Source organism: Dipodomys ordii, unplaced genomic scaffold (assembly GCF_000151885.1).
Source record: "Dipodomys ordii isolate 6190 unplaced genomic scaffold, Dord_2.0 Scaffold31, whole genome shotgun sequence".
NCBI classification, from domain to species: Eukaryota; Metazoa; Chordata; class Mammalia; order Rodentia; family Heteromyidae; genus Dipodomys; species Dipodomys ordii.
Genome location: NW_012267247.1, coordinates 10,710,761 through 10,737,538, shown reverse-complemented (window position 1 = coordinate 10,737,538; position 26,778 = coordinate 10,710,761). Strand labels below are relative to the sequence as shown.

The 26,778-nt window shown below is 54.9% G+C and overlaps 2 protein-coding genes across 2 annotated transcripts in view; one reads left to right on the top strand and one right to left on the bottom strand.

The window, feature by feature from the left end:
* Slc5a10 (solute carrier family 5 (sodium/sugar cotransporter), member 10) overlaps window positions 1-26,778 on the top strand; it is a 66,220-nt gene that overhangs the window by 24,616 nt on the left and 14,826 nt on the right. Inside the window, exon 9 of the mRNA XM_013016509.1 lies at window positions 2,880-3,015. Within this exon, the coding sequence (XP_012871963.1) occupies window positions 2,880-3,015 (136 nt within the window). The remainder of the gene's footprint in view (window positions 1-2,879; window positions 3,016-26,778) is intronic.
* Fam83g (family with sequence similarity 83, member G) lies at window positions 6-26,648 on the bottom strand. The gene is made up of 5 exons (XM_013016507.1): window positions 26,157-26,648; window positions 12,524-12,691; window positions 5,541-5,665; window positions 3,557-4,820; window positions 6-418 (listed from the first exon to the last, which is right to left on the bottom strand). The coding sequence occupies exons 1-5, from the start codon at window positions 26,646-26,648 to the stop codon at window positions 47-49; spliced, it is 2,421 nt and encodes an 806-aa protein (XP_012871961.1). The 3' UTR covers window positions 6-46.

The window sequence follows — 26,778 nt, the reverse complement described above, 5'->3', positions numbered from 1 at the left end:
GCCAGTGCCACTCTGCCCTCCAGGATGGGGGGCTTAGACCAGGCTGCTAAGGGTCCTTGTGGTCCCGGGGGACCTGGGACCTCCGCTTAGAATCAGATGGGGCCCACTGGCTGCTGACGGTCCTAGCCTTTAGATGCTTTGCTTGAGACAGTTTGGAGTACGGGATTCCAAAGGGACTCCGATGCTCCTCGGTGGCCCTGCCGTCAGCCAGGATGTGGGTGTTTCGAGTGGGCCTTGAGCTCCCAAGATCTGGTAGCACACGGGGTGCTGAGCTACCCTTGGTTTGCCAGTGGTGAGGGCCTGTTGTGGCCGGGCTTGCTTTCCTGGAAGAGGTGTGTGTACCATCAGCAGCACGGTGGTACTGGTGGGCCCCGGAGGTCCTCAAGGCAGGGCCCCCATGATGATGGAACCGCTGGTCCTAGGAAAGAAAAGGCAGAATGAGAGTCTCCCCGGGCCACAGAGCCAGCCAGACCCAGGTTTGACTCCTGGCTCTGCCACTCACCAGTGGGTTTAACCATATTGTGCTTCCATTTCCTCCTGTTTGGGATTCATTCTGCCATCTGTGGTTGTAAGGAAAGTTCCTGCCTCCCTTCCTTGCTGCCAGGCCCCAACTCCCTATATCCATCAACAGGGTGGATGTAGTTGGAGAAAGACCCAAAAGGGGTACTGGAGCCATGTGTTGAGTTTCTGGTGATGGGGTGACTGGTAATGTGTCTCCTCTCCCATCTTCAGTCATTGATGTGATCTCAGACAAGCTGCTCTCCCTCTGCAATGCTGTGGTGTCCTAGGGAGCCTCGAGTGGCTAGAAGGCCGTGTGAGGCAGTTCCAATCAGCATCTGTGACCCTAGCCCCAGCCCACTGTAGGGGCAAGCAGGCCACAGCCACCACTGGAAAATAAGTATGATCTTGTACACACACCTCCCAGAGAGTCAGGCAGGGCTAGCTAGGTTCACAGGCAAACACCAAGGCTGGGACAGGCTGAATGCGCCCATAAGACAAGCGTGACGGTTCTGGGTTTCCCAACAGCAAGGGCTCCGTTAGCATCTACCAGAAGACCCTTCCTGGTTCTAAAAGCTGGTATCAGAGGTTCTGGGAGGCCAGGCCTTAGTCTCCCCATCTGTTTTGTGTTGCTCTCAAGCAGGGCCCCTCTCACCTCTGTGATTCCCAGACCCCTGAGATCCTTAGGGGTATGGACATTCCTGCAGGGCTGACCCCTACACGCCAGCCAATTCTTGTTTCCTACCACGTGGCATGGCCTAGTCAGGCGCCTCTGGGTGGAGCATGTCCCATGAAGGCCATGTGACTGAGCCCTCATGCTGGCCTCTGGGGCAGGGCTGCACTGGCCTTGTTGTACAGATAAGATGGGCCCACTTAGGTCACCCAGGGAGACAGGGTGGTCAGATACCAGATACGTTCATAGCAGGGTCTCAGCCCAGCCTCCCAGGCCTCCTCCCCAGCAACCTTAGCTGGTTCTGCTCAAGGTTCCCTGGGTGCTTTCAGGACACCTGGGCACTCTATTTCTGTGTGCTGGTATGACAGGGGCTTTTGATTTTCACTCTGCGGGCTCATCCACAAAGCAGGTGAAAATTTTGTAATATGAAACAAAGCCAGTAGGAAATGGAGCAGAGTCCAGGAAGCAGAGCCCAGGCCTCAGCACCCCTGTCTGAGAGTAAGTGTGCACAGATAGGAATGTCTCCTGGGACCCTGCAGCTGGGGAGGCTGCAAGCTCTCTGTCCCCCACGGATGGGCAGCGTGAGGCTGAGTAGCTTCCTCTGTCAGTCAGCATTGGCCTCAGCCACAGCCATGACCATCTTTCATGATGAGCCATGGCTGGCTGTGGCCACACTTTAAGGGAAGCCTCAGATCCACTGAGAAAGGGATCTGACATCTTTTTACAAAAGGCTGGGGAGCCAGGCACAGAGTTGGCCACCTGCCCCAGCGGCCTCACTTACTCCTTGGGCAGGAACCTATATACATACAGACAGTAGTTCAGGGTGGCAAAACACTGGGCTCAGCAGGGAGAACAGGTTGCTGTTTTGGCAAGAGGCCCACGGGGAAATGGCTTCTGGCACCAAGGGGAGAAGGATAGTGAGCCTCATGTCTCGGGTCCTTTGAGCCTTAGCCTCTCCACCGAGGGTGCCACATGTCCCAGCACCAGCTGCCATGAACATGCGATGCATAACAGAGACAAGCTTCCATCCATGGAAGAAGAGAGACATTCAGGGTTTGAGGGACTTTTCTGTCCTGTGACTCCTGAGGCCCCATAGCTTTTGTTTCTTTCCAGTGGTACTAGGGATAGAACCTTGTACACATGCTAGGCAATACTCTACCACTGGGCTAAACCCTGGACCTCCACTGTTTTTTTTTTTAAAGGAGACTCAAAACATGAGAGCAGGGGGACATCTCAGATATCATCAGTCCTAATTATGGCTCCCTCCACTCCCCACTCTGCACAGCTGGAAACTGAGACCATCAGGATTTCCCTAAAGCTCCCAGGGGAGGTGGGGCCCCCAGGCAGCTCCTAGAGACCCTCCCTGCTGAGTGAGCTTCCTGCCTCTCCCCATGAAACACACAGCTCCCAATACATGCCTGTATGTGCCATCACTCTAGTGAGGGGCCAGGACGGAAGTATCTCTGCTATCTTGGAGATATGGCAAATGCCAGGAGACCTACATCTTCTCTGTTATGGATGGAGAGACTGGGATCAGGAACAAATGTATTTGGTCAACTGGACAGAACTCTCCTGGTGGGATGCCTCTGATTGGTCACCTGGGGCAGCCTGGGGCCAATGGGACCACTCCCTCAGGCCTATCAGGAGTGATCCTGATACAGGCATCCCTCAGGGCTGGGACTTACTCCCTCTCTCACCTGGCCTGCAGGTCATTGTGCAGCGGTCACTGTCTGCTCGGAACCTGAACCATGCCAAGGCAGGCTCCATCCTTGCCAGCTACCTCAAGATGCTTCCCATGGGCCTGATGATCATGCCTGGCATGATCAGCCGTGCACTCTTCCCAGGTAGGACAGGCTCTATGGCTGAGGCAGGCTTCAGGGCACCCAGGCTTCTGAGGCCTTGTCCTGTGAAGGTCACTAGGAGGAGTTGGAAACTGCTTGTGGCATAGAAGGGAAGAGGAAGCTGTCACTATGGCCACAGAGGGAGGGACACAAAAGTGGCTTGGTACAAGTTCTGAATAAGGACTGCTTACAGCTGGGTAACCACCAAAGTGTAAAGGAACACCTCTGTGCACCCACTGTTTTCTTGTCTGCAAACGAGGGTCTGTGCTATCTCAATAAGTTTCAAGGTTCTGTATAGGACATTTGGGGCCTATAGGAGTGGAAACTCCTACTTCTTTTTGATTGCTTTGTCAGGACTCGGGGACCAAAAGTCCTCAGGGAGGGAATGGCTGGCCACCCACACGGCTCTGGGTCATCTCACCCTACTGTTCATCAGCCACTCCATCTATAACGAAAGGAGTCATCAGAGCTGGGGACACAATGGTCCAGGCATGGCAACTCTGGCTCTGTGGCTGTGATTGGGGGCGGGGCTCTTGTGACCCACCTGAGCCTCCCGGTGCACAGCACGCTGGGCCTGCGTCCTCCTTGGTGCGGCCATCTCTTCTTTCCCCTGGGCTTGGCCCCACAGGGAGCCACCTAGAGGGCCACCAAAGGTTCCTCGGGTTATATGGGGGGCACTCAGCTGTCGGCGGGGTGGCTGGCCTGGCCCATTGGCCATCTGCTCTGAATGGCGCCTCCGGAGAGGGGTGGTCCGCTCTCTCACCTCAAAGTACTCATCTGACATGGAAGAGGCAATGGAAGGTCGCCGGGGACCAGGGCCTTGGCCAGAGCTGCCTGAGAGGCTGTCCTGGTCACTGAGGGTCACATAATCATCATCATCTTCCTCCTCTTCTTCATCCAGCCCATTGGGGAGCCTTGTCTCCAGGCTGTCAGGGCCATCCTGGGTCACAGACAGCTGCTGCTCAAGTGGGACGTGGCCTGGGCCCATCGTCTTGGGCAGCATGTCTGTCCCATTTGGGGTCATCTTCTCTTCTGGGGTTTCTGGGGTCCAGTCAACACCAGTGCCAACCTGGGCAAGTATGTCTGCTACAGGGACTGTCCGGGGCTTAGGTACTGGGGTTTGAGGCTCAGTATCCCCATGGAAGAGACCATTTTCAGCTAGGATCCCATCCTGGGTGTCCCTGGGCTCAGGGGGAGGGAGAGGGTCTGGGGACGGACGGCTCTCCTGGCTCTGCTTCCACAGCTGGTGCTGGGTACTGGCATGGGATGTGTCGCGGATCTTGATGCGATTCATCTGATTGGGCTGTGGGTTCCAGATGTTGGGGTCGATGATGTTGATGTAGCCCAAGATGTCACTGCCAGGCTCTGGGTCCGGCTCCACCCACGTGGGCAAGTACTCGAACATGTTTGCCCTCTCCAGGTTGAGCAGTCCTGGGTGGACAGGCGGTAGCAGCTCAGGAAGGTCCCCCGGCCGCTCAGCCAGCGCGGGCCCCCGCAGCCCGGGGGGTCTCTTGACATCCTGATTCTCAGAGGAAGTCTTAGCAATCTCGTCAACACTCTTGGCCTTGACCAGCGCATACTTGGGGTTGACAAGCTTCTTGGCCACAGTGACCGTGGGGGCCAGGGGCACCACAGAGGGCAGCACAATGGGCTCCGGCTCTGGCTCTTTCTCCATGGGGATGTCCTTGAGGCTGACGCCCTGTGACATGAGATATAGCTCTTGGAACTGCCGGTCAAACATCTCTACCACCTGACCGGACAGCACAGAGATTACATTCCTGTCTGTCCTCGCGGCCGACCATGTGAAGCTGTAACATAGAGACAGGGGCAGCATGAGTCAGGCACACAGCATCTGCTGCCTCACTGGGCCTAAGTCCCCTGCTTTAGAGAGTCCTCCCAGTCCCTGCTGTAACAGGTCCCCCATGCACCCTGGCTAGTGTTCCATCAGACTATACCAATAGGGCCCCGAGATGGAGATTTAGCAGAGTGATATGCAGAGGATGGCAGAGCTGTGCAGTCACACCAGAGTCTGGGAGCCCAAACCCACCAGAGCACTGTAGTCCCTCAGGCTGTTCCTGGCTTGGAGAAGCCAGTGACATCCCTCTGTGACAGCAGCCTCTGGCACCAGGCATTGCCCAGCGTAAGGTACCATCACTGCAGTCTTTGCTGCCATTAGCCCTGTAATGACTATGAGCAGCTGCCCTGTCCTGAGGGGCTGGGTATGATGGGATCTGCAGAGCTAAAGCTATCCTTGAAGAGGTACAGCCTGACCTGGCCCCACCCCACCTCAGCCAGTGTCATGGTGGGCTGAGAATGACAGTCTGCTAAGATTAAAAAAAGCCCTCCCCCCCCCCCCGTTTACCCTCAGAGATAGACAGTAGGGGACCCAGCCTCCCCCCCCCCCGGCACTTGCCCCAGCAGTCTGCAGACTAGTCATCTGAAATAACCACATTATCACCCATCAGATAAAGAGCAGAAAGCAGTTGGGAGACAGAGGCACCTCTTCCTTAAGCCCCATGGAGAATCACCTGTAGGAGCCACATACTGCTCGGTCTCCATCCACGAACATGAACTTTTGGGCCAAGGCGCCCTTGAACTTGGTGGCCGACCTCGTGAAGAATTCAGTTCCCCCACTGCTGCGTACTCTGAGATTCTGTGTTGGGAAAGGGGAGGCAGGGTTAGACTCCACAGCAAGTGAATGCATGGGGTTGGGGCAGCTGCCTAGGACTTAGGGAAAAAACCGGGAGGAACAGGGACATGGAAGAGGCCTCACAGGCCTGGAGAAAGGGGCTGAGTGTCTGGGGTCTCAGGAACCTGTGAGGAGAGCATAGGAGGAAATGACACTGATGAAGGGGGTCTGGGCCAGGATGTTCTGGGTATTGGCTCCAAGTGGCCACAGCATGAAGTAGGTGAGGCCTGTGTGATGAGCATGCCTCTGATTCCATAGGCCTGTGATTGGTCAGGAATTTCAGTGTGAACATAGCCCTAGGGACAGGAAGTCCCAGGAGCATCCTGAGCAGTCAGCTCAGGCCTCAATAGCGACACATTCTTTGTTGGACCTTGCCGTGACTTAAGTGACTTAACCCATCTGGTTCATTAACTCCCACATGCTCACTTGCTCACTAACCCCCACTGAGGCCCCCTGTGGCAGACACAGAAAAGACAATGCCCAGGATCCGTAGGGTGGAGGCAAAGGAGGAGGCAGATGTATAAACACCACCAGGAAATACCCAGGACCACGGAGGAGTAATCAAGGAGGCTCCAGGAAAGGATGGCTGACACAGTGAGGGTGGGAGGAGGGGTACAAAAACCTGCCAGGAGCAGGAGTTGAAGAAAGCTGATGAAAGACTCTGCACCTGCTCAAGGCCAGGGCATCCCCAGGCAGCAGGAGCTTGAGACATCCAGGGCAGAGTACAGGGTCGATCTGCGCAGCTGGACCACCTCTGACATGGTGGGGCCCACAGGAGGATTCATAAAATGAATGAGGAAGCTGGACGTGGAGAAAGGTGTGCCATCTGCCTGCCCCTCTGCCCCTCTGGCTGGGGCAAACCCAGGGCAGCATCCACAGAGGCTGCAAGGGTGGCCTCAGGGTGGGTACCCATGAGATGCCCACCCAGCCACCCACCAAAGTGTGGAATAAACAATCGCCTTGTTGTTAGGCCCAGCCCAGAAGGCAGATAAGCCTTGTTCCCAGGGCTAGCTCTCCGGCCCGCCCCGAAAACTCCAGTCTGCACACAGCCAGCTCAGCAGGAAGCTGGCCCTGGCCCAGGACAATTAACACTTGTGACTTTGTACCTAACATGGAGCATGCTTGCTGAGGATCAGAGGTCAGCAAAAGATCTTAGAAGCCTTCTCTTGTTGCATGTGCCCAACCACAGTCCAGCTCTTCAGCAGTCTCCTGTGCTCTCCTGGTGCATGCCTATGTGCTGCGGTCATGTGACCCTTCTCATCTACCAGCCTCTACACTGCCTCCTATCCACCCCAAATCTTGTTCTGACCAAATGCCCAGAAAATGACCACTTATATCTCAGCATGATTCAGATGCCATGTGAGGAAGGCCTTGACTGCTACCAACCTGCTGTGGAACTCTAAGCAAGTCCCTGGGCTCTCTGGACCGAAGTTTTCCTGTCTGTACTCTGGGGCTTGGCCCTGAACCTGAAGGCTCATCTAACACTGGGGCTCAGCAGCAGGTGGGGGCTTGCACCCAGCCCCCACCCTCTGCCTCATGGGCTGTCCCTGGCCTGTTCCTGAGTGGACCCGCCCCACAGGCCTGGCCTGGATGAGGTAATGTCTCAGATGTCTAGGCTCGTGTGAGACAAGGTGGAGAATCCTACAAAGCTGCATTGTCTCGGGACCTGGGGACGTCCCGGCAGAGGATAGGCAGAAGGGTGGAGGGACACTGGGCTGGCTCAAGTGGGCGCACTGGGAAAGTCCCTGGACCCTCCGCGGCCTCCAAAGGGCAAGGATGAGGGGCACCAGCACGGGGGTGAGCCACAGCACCCTTAGGCCTCAGAGCCACTATACTCGTAAGACTGTGCGACTCCATCCATGCTTCTCCATGCCTCAGTTCCTCACCTGTGAAACAAGCCCACCCACCTGGGCTCCAGGCTGCTTAGTTTAGTACAGGAGTGATCCCAGTGGAGACCTATGAACTGTAGGTGGCTTTGTGACGGCACAGTATGTCCTGATGAGGACTTAAAAACACTCAAGATGAGTGAGCCAGGTGTGGTGGCTCACATCTGTAATCCTAGCTGCTTTGCAGGTGGTTTGAGGATCTATAGTTCAAGGCCAGCTGAGGCATCTCATGGAAATGGGGAGGTAATATGATGGGAAGCCTAAAATAGATAGATCACATCTGGGAAAGAAGCAAGCCCAATCTCAAAAATAACCAGTGCCAAAAAAGGGCTGGAGACATGACTTAGCAGTAGAGTACCTGCCTAACAAGTGTGGGGCTCTGAGTTCAAAACCCCAATATCTCAAAAACTTCAACAATAGAAAACTACCCAGGTCTGGACCCCTAATGGGAGCCAGAACCGTCAGCCATACTTGGTGAGGGCTGGGTGGGCTCAGGGAAGGAAGTGACTTGCCCATGGCTTCTCAATAGGCCAGGAGCAGCCCAGATTCAGGGACAGTGGATGGGGTTCAGCTGTCCGGCCTCTTCTAAGCCGGAGACTAGTGGGAGGTCCAAAGATGCATCCCAACCAGGCCTGAGCTAGGAATGGTGAGGCCAGGCTAGGCGTGTGGAACTCAGGGAATAGAGAGGTAGGAGCCTGTATTCCTGTACTACTGGCCTGGGCTCTGTTCTGAAGGGCCTGTTCCACTCTATAAAGTGTGTGTTGTCAATATTCATACAGTTGTCATCCTAGGACAGGAAGTCCTTTGTGAACCACCTTCATGTGACCAGGGGCCAGATGGGGCAGGCCTGACCCAGCCCAGCTCCAAGCCCTAGTCTGCGCCTCCTAGCTTTTCCCTGGAGTCAGGCTGTGTAGGACTGACGCTGTGGGCTAGGGCGCTGTGTTGGGGCACTGTAGGATGGATGACAACATCCTTGCGTCTACCTACTAGATAACACTCCTGCTCAGATTCATGACAATTAAATATTTCTCTGGCTGGGTGTGGTAGCCAGCTACTGTGGAGATGAACGTAGGAGGATCCTCAGTCTCAGGCCACACCATGCAAAAGCATGAGACTCTATCTGAAAAATAACTAAAACAAAAGGGGTAGGACACCTGCCTAGCAAGTGCAAGGCCTTAAGTTCAAACCTTAGTGCCTCCCCACCCTACTACATACAGACATTTCTGGACATCACCCAGGGATATAAGTGCCTGTCCTATACCCCGGATCCATCAGAGACCCAGGCTTCACTCAGAGAAAGCAGGCCACAACCTGTTCAGGGAGGGGAAGGAGCTGGGCCCAGTCCTCCTCCCACACTTTCCTGTGTCCCCAGCTAGGGCCTAGTCAGCTATACCTCTGAGCCTTGCCGTCCGCCTCACAGCCTAGGAGAGCCAGCCAGGAGAGCCAGGGCATGGCAGCTGCGCAGCCATGCATCCGCACCTGAGCCTTCCCCAAGGAGGCTGGCTGCTTTTTTTTGTTCATTAGAAATGTGAACAACCGGCCCAGGTGATTGCGAGTTTTTTCAGTTTGGCTGCACAGGCCCAGAATGGCTGCACAAGTTCGTCTCCCACAGTTCCTGTTTTGGGGGAGCCATAAGCTTCAGTCCTCAACCCAGCTCCCACTGGTCTGCGATACCCCTCCACACCAGCATTACCCCCAAATGTGTCCTACTTATTGGCTGAGTCCTGTGATCCTGGGAGAGGAGGGAATGGGGCAGAAGAACTGGGTGTTCTTTCCAAGGACGGCTCCCCATCTGTAATACAGGGTTCACTCCTTACTCCTGCCTGCAGGTGTCAGGGCACCTGGGCAGGCAGGCTACGGCAGCTGAGAGCCTACGTTGGAACAGCGGCTGGGCACAATGTGTGGCATGGGCTTGATCATTAGCAGTACAATTTCTAGAAGATGCTAGTGTAGAACCAGAGCTAGGGAAGGGGGGGAGGTGGGAAACAGCCAGACCACAGCTCAGAGGCAAACAGAAGCCATCTGGCATGCAGACTAGACCCAGGGCCTGTCCAGAGGGGCCCAGACCATCACTACACAGGACATGACAGGAAGGAGCTCAGTCCCAAGTGCTCCCCTCATGTCTCCTCTGCTCTGCAGCATGGCCCTGACGGTGGACACATTTTCAGACAAGCAATGGAGAGAAGCTCAGAAAGCTAGTGACTACCCAGGGTCACCATGCACTGGCAGTCAGGGCTCAGGCCTGGCTCTTGTTGTCTCTTCACACTGGCACCTGTCATCCCTGCAGTCACAGATGTGACCCTACAAGGTACAGGCTGTACCCTGGGCCCGGGGATCTGGGAGCAGGTCACTGCAGGGCTGGGTGGAGGGAGGGCAGGCTCGGATTACTGCATAGGAAGTACTCTCTAGACAGGCCCAGGCCCAGCCAGCCGGCGGGCAGGGAGGACAGCCAGGTAGGAAGGCAGGCAGGTAGGCCCTCCATGGGGTGACACCTGGCCGGGCTATGCCCACAGGAGCCTCTGGCTACTTTCCCAGGGCCATGGAGGGGGGCAGCACAGAGGTGAGAATGAAGAAGCCTGTGTCACACTTTCCCAGGCACGTGTGTGGTTCCTGGGCACATCAACTTCCCAGAGAGGGAGGCAGCCAAGTGGGACAGGCTGGGCCATGGCCCATAGGCCCTTCTCTACCCTGATGGTCACGGGCCAGCTGAAGGGCTGGGGGTCGGGGGAGGCCTCACAACCAGGCCCCAACCCTATCCTCGCCCCAGGCCTGGGGTTTACAACCGATGGTTAGCTGCAGCAGAACTGTGCTTGGCACACAAAGAGCTCTATCAACCACTGTTCTTTCATTTCATCCACAGCAGCCTTATGAGCCATGGTTCTGGCCATGAGGCCCTGGGGGGCCAGGGACGGGGCATCCACATGCCCAAGTCCCACAGGGAGTCACAGAGCCCAGACAGACAGTAGTGGGATGTTGTGCAGTCCAGGCGTCTCTGCTGTCCCCACTGGAGCCCATTTCTCACTACTGGCTGTTAGGTTCACCTCTCAACTTAGCACAATCTTTCAGGCAAGTCACGACCTCCCTCAGTTTCCCCGTGTGTCTTATGGGAGCCCACTCTGGGTAGCCACATGCCTCTCTGGCTTGGGTGCTCCCCTGAAGCCATGGGCAGGGAGCCTGGTATGGACCTAACTGTACCCTACCCACCTCCCGCTTCCTGGAGATTCAAAAAACATCAGGCCAGGGAGGGAGGGGGCAGGGCTGCTCTGCTGAGAAGGGGCAGTGGGTACCTAGTAGGGACTGTGGCCTCTGGTGAGAGCCCTAGGTTAGGACAGCCCCAGCCCCACAGGCATAAGCCCTTCATCTGCATCCCACACTGGGGAACAAGTGTGCTGAGACACATAAAGCACACTGGGCACAGGGCAGGTGGTGGGGCATGCCAGGCACCCTGCTGCTGCTCTCAGGGAAGTCACATTGGAAACATTACTTTCTATACTGTGTCTATCCAGCATGAGCCATCTGCTACCAGGGACAATTCCAGGTGCTAATTACCTGGTGGCAGGTAGGCTGGGGTCAACTCTCCAGAGAGACCACATGAAAATAAATGTCTCGGAAATTAGAGGCACTACAGCAGAGAACTCATACCCACTTGAAAGGACTTGGCAGGGGGTGGGGTGTTAACAAATGCAGACAAATTACAGGCATGGAGCCCAGGCCTCATTAACCAGCCCAGCGTCCGTCCATGCCCACCCGCCCCCCCATCCTGGGACCCGCAGGCCTGGGAACTTAGACCTGGCAGAGGCTCGTGCTACTTTACAGGTAGTGATACCTGAGTGGTACCTCTACTTCCCCCAAAAGGAATGACAACCCCATCGCACCTGAGGACTAAATAAGCCAACCCATGGACTGCTCTACTGAAGCATTAGCTGCCTATGCATATGGCTCTGTTTTCAGGCAAGTTCTGCATATAAGAGGTGCCAAGCAAGGGCTGGGTGGGAAGAGGGTCTCTTCCACCCCAGGCAAGGCAGTGGCAAGTGCCAGTGTGTCTGGGTGGAAGAACCCAGCCACACCAACTCATGTGCTCCTCTGGGAGACCAATGAGATCCTAGAGCCCAGAGTGGGGAGGTGACAAGCTGAAGAACACACAGAAAAGCAGTGCTGAGAACCCAGGCCACCCTGCGTCCAAAAGCTGCCTTCTCTCTAGCTCGATCCTACTGCTCGTGGATTTCAAGGCCACTTCAACTCTGACCTTGGTCTGAGCCAAATTCTTGACTCAGCAGGTGGACATCATAAGAAGAGACGTGCCCCAGATGCTTTCTGGTGGCTCCATGCCTGTAATCCTAGCTACTCAAGAGGATGAGATCTGAGGATCACGGTTCAAAGCCAACCCAGGCAGGAAAGTCCATGAGACTCTTAGCTCCAGTTAACCACCAGAAAACTGAAGTGGCGCTGTGGCTCAAGTGGTAGAACACTCGCCTTGAGCTGAAGAGCTCAGGGACAGCACCCAGGCCCAGAGTTCAAGCCCCACTACTGACAAAAAAAAAAAAAAAAGGGAGAGGTGTACATCTAACCCAAGAAAGACTTCCTGATGGGCATGAGCTATCTGAAGAGTGGCGAACATACACCTGCCACCAGAGGTATGCATGCAACCAGGTCACCTGTGTGGCATGGGTGCTTTGAAATAACGTGTGACATAGTACCTGGCTCCAGCTCCTGCACCTGGTCGGAAAGCACTCCACAGCATTTATCTTATCTGCCTATGAGGTGGTGCCTATCCTGTTCCTCAGGGCATTCAAGCTATGTGACCACTTGGCAGGATGCTCAAGGATCACTGAACTCTTGTGTATCTGTGCACAACAAGCATGTATTCAGAGTGTTTGTTGATGGACTACGTGATCTCTGCCCTCTGGCCACCCCAGCAGGCAGGGAGTCAGCTCACCTTGAGGTGCCCGAGGTGCATTCGAGCCCGCTCACACATATGCAGGAAGTACTTGACGTTGCTCTCGTCCACAATGATGTACACAGCTACTTTTCTCTTGAAGCCGGCATCGAGCAGGTCCTTGAAGATGTCCACGTCGGTGAACATATCCATGACCACAGCTATCACCTAAGAGCAGAAAGCAACCAGGCCATCAGCCATAGCAGCAGAGAGAACAGCAACTCTCCCAGTCACATCTCTCGGGGCATCCCAGTACACTGGCCTGGCCCCCCAGCAACTCAGGCCTGGGGCCTGTCTGGGGCTGCTGTCCTCAGGCCAGCATTGGACAAAAGGCATGCACAACGGGGGGAAGGTACTCCAGGCAGCCTGGGAAGACTGTCCCCCAAGGTGCATGCAGTGTCCCAGCCTATCACCAGCTTCCTTGTGTGCACTGGGCTCACAGAGGAGAGCCCACCCAGGGGCTCAGGCCAGGGACACTGCTGCCCCACTCCTAGACCGCATTCCTGAGCCAGCTTTGGCTAAGCACTGCCCTTATCTGCTGAGACAGACCTCATTTGTCTCCACATCAAGAAGGGTAGGAGCTGGCATGGCCGTTGACCAGGGCCTCCTGGGCCCCTGGGCTGCAGAATAATTAGGCAGGCCTCCTTTGCTGTCTAGTGTGGACAGAGCATATTCTAATATGTATGTGCTGACATCTCCTATCCCCACCACACACGGGTGAGCTCCCCTCACCAGGACCTGGCTCTGGATGCGGCCCTAGAGGTCTAAGTACATTTATTGACTGTAGGCTGGCCCAGCCCATCACTGGCCCCAGCTTCCCTGGCTTGACAGAGGGTTGGGGCATAAAGGCCCAGGGCCAGAAGCAGGTGAGGCCTGGCTCCAGGAAGTACAAAGCTGGTGCCCATCACAGTCACCTGGCACTGCTGATCCAACCCCAGCACTCCAAGCTGCCACTCCTGCCCTTCACAGATGGTCCCTGTGCCTGGGACTGTGAATAGGAACCTGACAGAGACCAGCCCCAGGCCACGCAGAGAGCTAAGGACAGCCAGGCTGGAACCTACCCAGGCCAGAGAGCAGAGCTCACCGCCACACCCTGCTCCCATGCCTGGCAGGGCCCTCCTCTGGGATCTGCACTCATGGGGTGACAAGAGGCTGCCTGAAGTGTGCTGGATACAAGTCTGCGCACCCACAGTGAGCTCACCAGGCTGGCCCCTGCAGGCCCATCTGGGCTCCTCCCAAGCCCTAAGCCCCTGCTGATGCCTGCTGCTCATCTGGCACCAAGAACCAAACTCCTGTACTGAAAAACACGAGGCTTGGCCTGCCACAGACTTGCTGTGTAGTCCTGAGCAAAACCCTTAATCTCTCTGGGCTGTCTTCTCATCAGTATACAGGCTTCATCTCTCAGCGAGCGCACTCACATAGAGCAATGCTTGTAGAAAGACTCCAAGCTAGAGGAGGGTTTTGAGGAGGGGATGCTCATGTGCTGCCCTCTCCCCATCACCCACCTGATATACAATTGTTTGCATTAAGTCTTCTCAGCCTCTACCCCATCCTCTTGCGAATACCATGGTGGTGAGATCCCAGCACACACCTGAGGCTTGCTGGAGGTCCTGCACCAAGTAGGAGTAAGGCCTGGCCTGGCTAGAGCTGGTTTCCAACCCTGTGCCTTGGATATGTCTTTGGGGCCTGGCAGGTATTGGTCCACCCTGAGTAGAGGTGCAGGGCCCAACAGGACTTTGTGTATACTCAGGGAGAGGAATGATGTCGTTCGCTGTCTTTGAGCCTCTGAGGGGCTGTTTGGGGGCATGGGGTGCAGAGTGGATGTGGGGCTGGGTTGGCAGGGCACGGCAAAAGGGAAGATGGTGTGGGGTAAAGAAGTGCTCCCCCCATAATCTCCAAGCATCCTGACGCTAGGCAGCTCTCGAGAGTGAGCACCCCATCCTAGTTGGAGTGTAAGCCAAGGGCAAACTGCATGGGGAGGAAGTGAGACAGGGAGACGCAGGCACACTGTGGAGGCCTGGTGACCTTGCAGCTCACTACCACCTGAGTGGGCTGGATGGCTGTGTGGCAGCAGGGACCTCCGGCCTGCGCTCCCACAGCACCCAACGCTCTTCAGATCCACAGTCCCTCAGAGAGGCCACCCCCAGGCAAACAGCCTCAGGTGTCACCCTGCAAAGGAGCCATATGAGGCTCAACCAACAGCACCCTTCTGTCCTAAGGCTTGCACCCCAGCTCCTCCCCAACCTCAAATCCATCATGGCTGCTACCAGGCCTTGTGCCCTGGGCTTGGACTGAGGACCTGCTCTGGCAGTTCCTGTCCCCTGGAGGGATGCTGTCCTCAGCCAGGCAGGGGACCTGATCCAGGACCTGGCTGATGCCTGCTCCCCAAGGGGGATGCTAGAAAGGTTCTGTGACTAAATGTTGGCTCCCCAACTCTGAGCTGATGCTGATGTGGGGTGCTGCCTGGTGCTCCCCGACTCTAAAATAATGCTAGGGTAGGAGAAGCTGTCTGGTGTTCCAGGACTCTGAGATGATGTTGGGTGTGCCTGGTGCTCCCCAACTCAGAGGTGATGTTGAGGTGGGAGGGGCTGGCTGGTGCTCCTGGCCTTGGAGATGACACTGGGTGGGGGCAGGAAGTGGCACCCCTCAGTGGCCGCCACAGCCTGGTCTGTCCACATTTAGGCCACTAAGGTTCTGTGGAGGGCCTCGAGGCCTGTCATGCCTGGGCAGCTTTGCAGATGGAAAGCAGGGAGAATTCCTTTAGGGGGCTGGAACCCAGACCCTGTACCCCATCACCCATACCACATGTTTGCAAGATGGCGCCAGTCCCGGCTTTGAGCTGCCCAACTGGTGTTCTGGGCAGAGGTCACCTTGTGGGATGTTCCCACAGCCTGCCAGCAGCGGCTCCTCCTCCCATTTTGCAGATGAGGAAACTGACAGGCAGCTTCACCCCCTGGCCTCCTCACCTGCCTTGGACAACCCGGCTCACTGGCAACAATGAGCTCATCAAGGGGCAGAGCCCAGCACAGGGCCTGCCTGGCCAGGGGGGTGGGGCTCAGGAAGTTTCCATCAAGTGAAGGTGAGACAAAGCAGTTTGGTCCATGAGGGACTGCAGCAACAAGGCCTGGCAAAGCCACATCCTTCCTGGGCCCTTGGTTTCCTCATCTGCCAAATGGGGCTGTGGGCCCAGCTTCTCTCTGTTCTCCTAGCTCCATCACCCACAAAAGACAGCACCAGGCCCCTCCCATGCCACAGGCCTGAGTGGGCTGTATTCCCTCTCTGGGCCTCAGTTTCTACATCTGTGAAGTGGATTGGTAGACAAGATGTCTAAGGCCTATGCTGGCCGTGCTGTGCCTCCAGGGTCTAGCCAGGCTTGTCTGGGCCAGCCAGAGCAGCTCACCACACCCCCCAGCATCCCACACACTTCTGCTGGCCAGGTGTGGACACGAGCACCCAGACTCAGTGGAACAAAAACACCCTAACTGACACAGTGGGTGAACAGACCTCCCAGGAAGTGCTGGGGAGGAGGAGCATGTAAGACAGGCAGCGGGTGTCAACATCGCTAGGAAACTACTGGTGCACAAGCCCAGCTTCTGCAGCAGCCTCCCCCCATCCCCAAAAACCATCCTGCCTCAAACCACCAGTTCTCTATACTAGCTGCCTCCTGGCAGGTGCTTGCTAATTGTGCCTCTATCTAGACAACTCCTATCCACCCTTCGAAACCCAACTCAAGTACTGCCCACAGACCACTGCTCTGGCCCATCTGGCTTAATGAAGCATGTTATCATTTGTGATGCCAAAGCAACAAGTCCCTCCAGGCCTGGACCCTAAGATGGGGCTAGGAGGGATTTCCAGTACAAAGACAATGAAGCCCCCTGCAGGTGCTCAGGGAGCCAGCAGTGGAGAGACACACCCCAGTCCTCCCTGGAGTCCTGAAGTGGCCTCCACACGGTGCATGGCTACAAACAAGTCATGTTCTCCACCAGGGGAGGCGTGGCGGGGATGGAGGCTGCATATCTGGCTCTGTACTTAACTGGGATGGTGGGTCCGGGACCCATCTGGCTCCCATCGCACCTGCTCCTGGGGAGCACAATGACATCAAGCAGGCACCTCACCTTCCTTTTGTGGATAATGACAAGCCCCACACACCGGCGGCTGTTGGAGGATGAGGTGAATGAATGCGGGGAACTGGCATGGGGCCAGCAAAGGGCAGCTGTAGTCACCCTGCTCCTTACCCCGCTAACTGAGCCCTGCTGCACTGGACCCCCACCACCCTGTGTGTGAACAGGCCAGGAGTGATCACCTCCTGCCTCTGCTTTCCTTCTGGCCATCTGGAGAGCCAAAGAGGGCAGCGCCCGCCATCCAGAGCTGCTCAGAGGAACTGGAAAGTGTTGCAGATTGGTTTAAAGGTTGTGACCACACGGCTAGCCACTGGTGGCTCACACCTGTAACCCAAGCTACTCAGGAAGCTGAGATCGGAGGATCATTGTTAGAAGTCAGATAAATCCCTGAGACTCGTATCTCCAATTAAACATCAAAAAGCCAGAAATCAGCCAAATGCTGGTGGCACACAGCTGTAATCTTAACTACTTAGGAGGCTGAGATCTGAGGATCATGGTTGGAAGCCAGAGCCAGCTCAAGCAGGAAAGTCTGTTTCTTTTCTTCAATTAACTACCCAAAAGCAAAAAGCGGAGCTATGGCCCAAGTGGGAAAGCATCAGTCTTGAGCAAGAAAAGCTAAGGTTCAGTCTCTTAGCCCTAAGTTCAAGCCCGAGTACTGGCACCAAAAAAAAAAAAAAAAAACCAGGCTGGAAGTTGAGGTATGGCTCAAGTGGTAGAACACCAACCTTGAGCAAATAAGTTTAAAAAAAAAAAAAAAGGACAACCATGGCAACCTGGTACCCAACTTCCACTTCTAGCCACAATGGGGAAACAAAGGCTGAATCCGTCCACTTCAAAATGAAACACTCCCACAGGCACTACAAAGTCAAGGGCAAGCCAGGAATTGGTGGCTCACACCTACAGTCCTAGCTACTCAGGAGGCTGAGATCTGAGGATCTTGGTTCAAAGCCAGCCCATTCAGGAAAGTCTATGAGACTCTGTTTTGTTTTTTTGGCCTGGTCATGGGGCCTGAACTTTGAGCCTGGGCGCTGTCCCTCAGCTCTTCAGCTCAAGGCTAAGCTTTTTTCTTTTTGCTTATGTGGTGCTGAGGAATTGAACCCAGGGCCTCATGCATGCAAGGCAAGCGCTCTACCACTGAGCCACCTTCCCAGCCCCTATGAGACTCTTATCTCCAATTAACCACATATAACCAAAGTGGAGCTGTGGCCCAAAGTAGTATAATTCTAGCCATGCACAGAAAAGCTCAGGGATAGTGTCCATGCCCTGAGTTCAAGCTCCGTCTCTGTATCTGTCTCTCTCTGTTTCTCTGTCTCTCTCTGTTCTCTGTGTGTGTTTTATTGTTTCGCTCTCTGTGTTTCTCTCTCTCTCTCTCTCTCTCTCTCACATACACACACACACACACACACACACACACAAACACACAACAAGGGCAAAAGGTACACCACAAAGTGGAAGCACCAACTGCCTCCAGGCTGCAGCACGATCCCCAGAAGAAGAGACTAGGTTCACTCAGTGACAAGTGAAATTTGTAGGACAGGGTAATGATGGGGCAGAGGGACACAGAGCTCACTCCAGAGACCTGAGGACAGTCCGCTTTATGTCACCAGCTGACAACTAAACAGCACATACAGAAAAGGAAGCAATGGAGGCTGGGAGAGAGCCACCAGAGAGGAGAAGCTGGAGCAACCGCCAGCACACACACAGAACCAGAAATACTTCATTTTGCCCCAGCCAGAGCAGCCGCCTCTGCACACACAGGGCCTGGGGGCAGTCCTCAAAGGATACTGTCTAAGCAGTGGGCAAATGAGCCCTAGGCCAGGCTCAGGCAAACCTCTAAAAAGGAATGGAAAGTAAATATACCTGGCTTTGCTACTTCATATGGTATCTGTCTCAACTATTCAGATATGCCATTATAACAAGCAAGTAGCCACAGATAGTATGTGTTTGTGCCATTATTTATAAAGCTGGTGGCAGGTTTGATTTGGCCTGTGGTCCACAATGTACGCATTCTGACCCAAGTCTGCTCTGGTCCTGCCTAGTAAGGCTTAAGAGAAAGAGTAAAAAGGGTTACATTAGGGCAGAAGGTATAGGTACAGCGGTAGAGTACTTGCCTGGCATGCATGAGGTCTTTTGTAGGACCAAGCACCAAAAGGGGGAAACGTTTCCAAGACTGCATCCCAGAACAAGGCTCTAAAATAGTTAAAGAAGGCTCACACCTTGAATCTAGCTACTTGAGAGACTGAGATTGAGGATTACGATTTGAAGCCAACCTGGGCAGGGAAATCTATGTGACTGTTATCTCCAACTTACCTTAAAAAAGACTAAGTGGAATTATGACTCAAGTAGTACAGCACTAACCTTGGGGGGAAAAAATGCTAAATGATAGTACCCAAGCTCTGAGTTCAACCCTAATATAAGCATAAAACAAAAAAGAAAAAGAAAAAAGAATAATAAAGGAATAAACACCAGTACCCAATAATAACTGAATCTGTTCAATTGAAAATCACCAGACACACAAAGAAATGAGAAGAAAAAATAGTTTTAATCAATCAGAATGACCCAAAGCTAATAGAGATGATAGAATTGACAAAGATGTAAAAAGTTAAATGTTTTATTTAAAACCAAACACACTTGTAATCCCAGCCTCTTGAGAGGCATAGGTAGATAGAAGTATTACAGTTTGAAGCCAGATCAGGCAAAAAGCTAGCAAGACACTATCTCAAAGAATAAGCTGGGCATAGAGGTACACACCTATAACCCTAGCTATTGCAAGAGGCCTAAGTAGAAGGATAATGACCTAAGGTCCCGAATAAAAAAACATGAGACAAATAACTAAATCAAAAAAGATTGGATATGTGGTGTGGTTCAAGTAATACAGCATCTAGCATGCATGAGGCCCTGAGTTCAAATCCCAGTATTTTACAAACACACACACACACACACACACACACACAAACTGAACCTCAAGCAATGAAAAAATATGCTAGGTAGACCAATAGCAGATTCAATCCTAAGAAAGAAAAGATTAGTGAACTTGAAGGTATGGACAGGAAGTATCCCCACAATGGCACACAGAAAGAGACTGAAGAAACATAGTTGGGCCATCAGCACACTGGGGTCTAACACATAAGAAGTTGAAGTCAGAAGGCAACAGGGACTGGGAATGAAGATATAGAAAATCTTCTTGAAGCAATAATGACCAAGTTCTACATTAATGAAAACTGAATGCACAGATTCAGTGTCTTCCAAGCAGGAGAAACAGGAAGAAAATTAAACTATAGCATGTCATAATCAAACCACTTAGAATCAGTAATCTTACAAGCAGCCAGAAGGAAAACAAACCACTCATATTGAGACACCTGCAAGCGGACCTCTGAAATCAGTGCAGCTACAGACGACTAGACCAGCAAGCCTCCACCTAGAGGTCTATGGCCAGTGGAATACTTAGGCTCTGCAGTTACCACCACCCGTTGTGGAGGAGGAGCTCCAGGACTTAAGCTGGTTCCGCATGGAGGTTTGGGGGGCTCACTCCCTTACCAGGGCTATGGAAATGGGTCAGAGAACAGCCACTCCCCTGCCTGTCACTGTCCTTCAGCTTCAGGCCAAGATGGACAGATGTGTTTCCCCACTGAGATGACCCTTCTCTTCCCTCCCGTGTGTGTGTGTGTGTGTGTGTGTGTGTGTGTATGTGTGTATCTGTCTGTCTGTCCTGGGCACTCTCACCACCATTCGGCAGGTTGCTTGAGCCTTAGTTTCTCTGGCTAAAGTGCACAGTGGACCGGATGGCTCCCAGGCCCCTCCCTGTCTGACAGCTAGCTGCTCACAGCAGCCCTGCCTATTAGGAAGAAAGCCTCATTAAGGCCAATTAAAGGAAGCAAGGCCTCCTGAGTGCCAAATGGCTGCACAGGCTCCTAGTCAGTAAGCTGGTCACACCCACAGCCTTGGGACCTGGAGTCTGGGCAGGCAGGTAAGCAAGTCTAGGGTGTGGGGGTGCTGCCCAAGACCTGGGACTTCCACGGCCACCAGAAACAGGCCTCTTCCCAGGCACAGAAATGCAGAGATGGGGACTGAGCTGTGCCCTGCAGAAGAGGCCAGAGACCGAGTGTCCTCTTCTGTCTTTGTTGTTGTTTTTGCTCATGGGGCTTGAACACTGGGCCTGAGTGCTGTCCCTCAGCTCTTCAGCTCAAGGTTCTACCACTTGAACCACAGTGCCACTTCCTGTTTTCTGGTAGAGATAAGAGTCTCATGGACTTTCCTGCCTGGGCTGGCTTTGAACTGCGATCCTCAGATCTTAGCCTCCTTGGTAGTTAGAATTACAGGCAGGAGCCACCAGCGCCCAGCGCAAGTGCCTTCTTTCTTCCTGGGGGCCACATGAAACCTCAGTCCTAGACTGAGGGTGTGGATCTACCCAGAGCACCCTGGGAGACAGTGAGAATCACACTGGGAAATCACATAAATATAGATCTGAAGGGCTTCTGTGGGGTCCTGGAACTGCACTGGGATCAGCAGGCATCCTAGCCCGACACCAGGAAAGGAGGCTGAGGCAGCCGGTCCAGCCCAGGGTCCGGTGGGTACCCTCAGAGCCTCAGTACTCAAATCTACCTCTTCTTCTAAACTAGTAACCAGTCTACAGATGGAGCCCAGAGCCATGCAGTCAGGGTGGCTAAGCAAGAGCCCACCTCTGTGGGCAGGGAGGTGAGACGCCTCATCTTCAGGGTGGTTCCATGGAGCTCAGTCCCAGCCCAGCCACACCACAGCCCTTGTGTGACCTCTGGCAGGCTCTGGCCCGCTCGGAGCCTCAGTTTCCTCATCCATGACACAAGCAGGGTGGTGCTGCAGCCATGAAGAGCTCCTTCCTGCAGGGCCGCTCTCACTCTCCGTAACTCTCAGTTAAGATGTGGGGAAGGAGGCTCGGGGGCAGACGGGGCCAACACCTGGGATTATGGTAACAGAAGCTTCCTCACCCAAGCAGGCAGGGCCCTGGTCAAGAGCTGCCACGGCAAGCAGGAGGCCGCTCCCCTGCCCACTGGCAAGGGAGCTGGGCCACCTCCACCTGGGGGCCCCTCGAGGTGTGAAGGTTTGTCCTGGCCCAGTCGTGTGCAGCTTAATGAAGGGATCTATCATGAGGAACGCGCTGTTCAATGTCAGCGTGAGGCTAGCATGCAGTGCGCACACATCACTAGGCAACATAACCTTAGGGACCACTATGTTAAGTGTGGGGGACATGGTTGATGGGAGCACAGGGGCAGGCTTGTGCTGCCTGACCCAGTGTTCAGTCTCATCTCCTTCCTGCTGTGTGGCTTTGAACAAGAAACCCAGGTGTCCTGGATTTGGGGTTCCAGGACCCTGAACACTCACCTCCTTTCCAGAGTCAGGAGGGGTCAGGAGTGGGGTTTGCCTGTCAGGGGTCAGAACTCAGAAAGAACAGCCCATGAGCTAAGTGCGGCTGCTCTGAATATTCACCCCTGACTTCTGGGTCATGCTCCTCCAAGTTGTTCCAGGCTCTGTCACCTTGGGCCAGTTACCCACCCTCTCTGAGCCCCACCAAGGCTTGGTTTCTCTCATTGTCCTTTGAGACAAAGAAGACAACTCTGCTTTATAGAGTCAGAGCAAGGATTACACAGAGTAGGTAAAGTGCCGGCTCAGCACCTGACATATAGTTGGCATTTAATAAATGCCTCATTAAGCTGTTTTTATTCTCCTGGAGCCAAGCTGTGGGCCAGGACTTGAGTAGGCGAAGGCAGGGCTCTGACAGGATGTGGGGGTCAATCAGGCATCATGAAACCTGGGCTTGATTTCCGTCCTGCTCTGTGGCCTTGGGAAAAAGAAAAACAACTTCCCTGGGTCTCCATTCCCAAAATAAAACCAGTGATCTGGGTTCCAGTGGAGCTCACCCAGGTACCTGGCCCTCCCCGTAGCCTCCATGATTAAAATGTCGGCCCCTGGGCCTTCCCCGGGGTGTCAGGGCCAGGGAAGGGTCCGGCCAGGAGCTCCGCCCCACATCACAGGGTGGGCCCTGGTGTGCTGGAAGATACTTGCTAGGACACCTATTCTCGCCCTGGCTGAGCCCGGCCCAGCCTCACCCCCGGGAGGCTACAGCTCTGCCCTCCTAGGCGTGATTCTACAGGCCTCTGGTATGCAGCTGAACCCCAGCAGGTTTTTCCCCAGATAAATCACTGGCTGGGGGAGGGGGGGTGAGGGTGGAGGATGGGGCAAGGGCAGACAGGAGATCCCCCACCTGAAAATGGAGCCACAGAAGCTGGCTCAGAAAGCACAGGCCTGAGGGCTCAGGGCCATATAGATAGGATCCGCATGTCCATGAATCCCCAGACAATAGGTGTCAAGGCCAAATGTACCCTTCAACGTCTTTGATGCCATTTTCCAGAAAGGGATAGTGAAGCCAGGGAGGAGCTGGGGTTTGTCTGGGTCCCACAGCTAGGTAGAGGCTAGGCCTGTACTCTTGGCTCCTATACTGTTGCCCCCTTCCCCCAGTTCCATCTCAGTCTACAATTTGTAGGAAGGGGGATCTAGTGGGAGGGCCTGCCAGGAACACAGCCACTCCCCAATGGCAGGCCGAGCTGGCGTGGGATGAGTGTGTCACTTCCCTGCCCCGGGGTCTGCCAGCTGGGCTGATGACAGCGCAGGGTGAAGATGAGCCACAGGCTGGGCATCCTGACTCAGCTCCAGCAGTCCCCAATGGAAAGGAGGACAGAGAGCAGCTATGTAGAGCAGACAGTGAAACCCCACTCCAGACCTAGGGGATTGGGGTCCCCCTGACCCATACAGAATGAGGAGACAAGATGTGACTCATGGGGAGAGATAAACACAGGAAGAGCTAGTGGACAGGTAGAAGATGAAGGCGGGCAGAGCACATGCACTTGGCACACCTGCTCACACGCTCACGCTCACACACACACACACTAGTGTCAGCACCCCCACACACACTAGCGTCAGCACCCCCACAGCGTCCCAGACCTGCCCTTGCCAGTCTGGGAAGGGGCCAGCAAGGGAGATAATGGATTGTAAGGCACCTGACCAACAGCCCCTCCTAAGCCCTGACCACCATTCTGTCCTGTCACTCTGTCCCACTCTGGAGGGGGGATCAATAGGTAGGTCCTAGAATTATTGGGTGACAAGGGCCTGGTCCCCACCCACTACCCAAAAACAAGCTAGGTAATCTTGGGCAGTGACTAACCAGTCTGGCCTCAGTTTCTACATGTGAGAAATGAGGCAGATAACACTAGCTGAGATTATCAAGTGCCCAGCCCTCCATCCACAGTAGCTATTACTGCTGCTGTCTCGTTCCTGCCCTGCCCCTGCCAGTGGGAGCCACCAATGAGACTCATGAGCAGGAATTCATACAAGGGCAGAGGCAAGCTGGCACTGTGCTCCTGAACAAATCCCTGTCCCCAAGCCTCGGCGCTGAGATGACAGTGTAGTTTCCATCACCTCAGGACTCTCTTCCTAGGCTCTGGTGGACTTCCTGTTTTCTGAAAAGGGGGGCAGACTTGAGGGGTACAAGAGCAGAGTTCAATGCAGAGGTCAATGCCTGCCTATTGGGGGCCGCAGGAAGTCACCACAGAACCACACAGACCCATCTCACACCTGAGATCAATATCTCCCTGGCTGTCACCTTAGACAGGTGACACCAATAGCTTGCGGGGCTTTTGTGGGATGCAAATGAAGGTATAGGGCTCATTCCATGCCAGCTTGAAGGAGCTGATCTCAGCTGGAAGTGAGGCTCCGAGTGTCCAGCCTGGCCCCAGGCACCCCTATCTGGCCCCATCACTGGCTAGGCCACCTGTCATCCTGTCTGAGTGAGATTAGATTCTGGGTTGTTCCCACACAGAGCTGGAAAGTGGCACCTGCCTCCTCCTTGTCCTGGGAGCCCTTACCCTAGGCCTGTTTCCCCAATCTAAAAATGGAGATGAGCCAGGCATAGGTGGCTCACGCCTGTAATCCTAACTACTCAGGAGACTAAGATCTAAGGATCAGAGTTCAAAACCAGCCCAGGCAGTAAAATCAGTGAGACTCTTATCTCCAATTAACCATCAAAAGGCCAGAAGTGGAGCTGTGACTCAAGTGATAGAACCCTAGCCTTGAACACAAAAGCTCAGGGACAGCGCCTAGGCCCTGAGTTCAAGCCTTACAAGAGGCACCAAAAAAAAAGAAAGAGAGAGAGAGAGAGAAAGAGAGTGAGGGAGGGAGAGAGCACGAGCGAGAAAAGAAAGGAAATGGAGTCAGTTGATGGGTTATAGAATCTGCAGATCATTGGGTTCTGTGACCACCCAGTGCCCTCCCCATTAGGCACTGGTGTCAGTTCCTTCCCACCCTTGGGCAGGTATGGAGAGAGTTATTCGGCCAGAAAACTATGAAAATCCTTCCCTCCGACCCACTTTTCCCAGGCACCTGATATCCAACTTCATTATAGCCAGAAACACTTCATCTCTTGCCACCCCATTATACAGGCCTGAAACCTGAAGCTGCCCGCCCCTGAGGGGCAGGGACACCACCTTCCCGGAAACCTGAGCCAGGCTCCTCAGCTCCTGACCCACTTTTGGTCTCTTGGCAAGAGCTCCTCAGACCCCAGCCACTGGGATGCTCCCTAAAGCCAGAATCTGACTGTAGCGGCCCTACTCAAACAGGACAGCGAGGTGGGCAGACCCAGTGATGCACCCTCCTTCCCCAACCTGGGCTAGTCAAGTACAGTGGGACATGTAATCATCTCCTAGTATCTCTACTGCTTCCCAATGTGTGTCAGTAGGTCAGGAGACAGTAACCACCCTGACCATGGCAGGAAAGAGAGGTATGTCCAGACAAGGTGGGAGGACCCTTCTGATCCCTGCTAAGGACCACAGCACCCCACCCATCCCACCACCCCACCCCGACATCCTGGCCTGGACAGAGAATGCAAGACTCCCACTGCATGTTCTCACTGCAAGACTCCCAAAAGAGTTCAGAGAGGGGGAGCAGCTCACTCGACATCACTCAGCATAGCTAGGAAACAGGCAGATCAGACGACCTAAGGTCTAAGGTCTTCAGGCCAGCTCAATCTCCACACTTTATCTTCTCAGCCCCCAACAAACTTTCTGTCCACCAGAAGCTCATGGAGAAGTATGTGAACCCCGGGGACCCTCCCTCATGAATCAGAACCATGGGGAGTGAGGTTAAGGGAAAATCTTGCATTCCCCCCTGGTAGTGCACCCTGAGGGGTAGTAGCATCCCTGGGTCAACCAGAAACACCTTCACCCATGCATCAAGATTCTTTGATGTGAGACAGCCACTGTCATCTGCTGCTGGAGGACACCCCCATTCCTCTGCAGGCTCTGAGGAACCCCGTGAAGTTTCCTCCTCACAGCCAGGAAAGCAGCAGAGGGGCTCCCGCAGATCTCAAGCATGTAGGAGATCCCATGCACGTGTGTGGGGGGGAGACCCCATGTGGCAGCCAACAGTGTCACGGTCCCGGGTCCCCCTGCTCGGGGGTCCGCTCCCCGCCCCTCCCCTCCCCTCACCTTCTGGGCCTGGCTGATCATCTTGCGGACCACCTCTTTGATGTGGGCCTGCCCGTCGATGGGGGGCTGCATGTAGACGCTGGCCCGGGTCACGCCGCGGTAGGCGATGGTGTCGGGCCAGCCCAGGTCCAGCTGCGGGATGGAGCGGTCCGATCTCTGGGGCCAGTACTCGAGCGAGGGCGGCGGCTCGGGCTCGGGGACGGCCGCCCCCTCGTCGTCCGGGGGCTCCTGGGGGCGGCCCGCGGCGCGGGGGTTCTCGGAGCCGGGGTCGTAGACCTCGATGGTCTCCAGGATGCGGCGCAGCTCCAGCTCGGAGAGGAAGTCGCGGATGTTCTCCCGCTTGAGCACCTGGTAGAAGGCGTCGCGGCCGCGGGCCACGAGCGCCTCGAGCGCCAGGCGCTGCTCCTCGCTGTAGAAGAACTCGGGCTTGGCCTCGCTCGAGCGCCAGTTCACGTGGTTGTCGTCCAGGCACTGCACCTGGGAGAAGGCCATGGCGCCGCTGGGCCGCGCGCTCCGCGAGGTCGAGTCCTCCCTACCCCGGCCCCGGCGGGCCGCCTCGGCTGCTCCACGCTCCGGGAACCTGCGGGAAAGACCTGAGCGGCGCGGGGCAGGTCAGAGGGCA

Excerpts from the sequence above, each read along its gene's own strand:
- Fam83g (XM_013016507.1), bottom strand. The coding sequence starts at position 26,648 with ATGGCCTTCTCCCAGGTGCAGTGCCTGGACGACAACCACGTGAACTGG. Across the intron at positions 12,692-26,156 it reads TGATCAGCCAGGCCCAGAAG|GTGATAGCTGTGGTCATGGA; the intron begins GTGAGGGGAGGG and ends TTCTGCTCTTAG. Across the intron at positions 419-3,556 it reads CTGTGCACCGGGAGGCTCAG|GACCAGCGGTTCCATCATCA; the intron begins GTGGGTCACAAG and ends TTTCTTTCCTAG.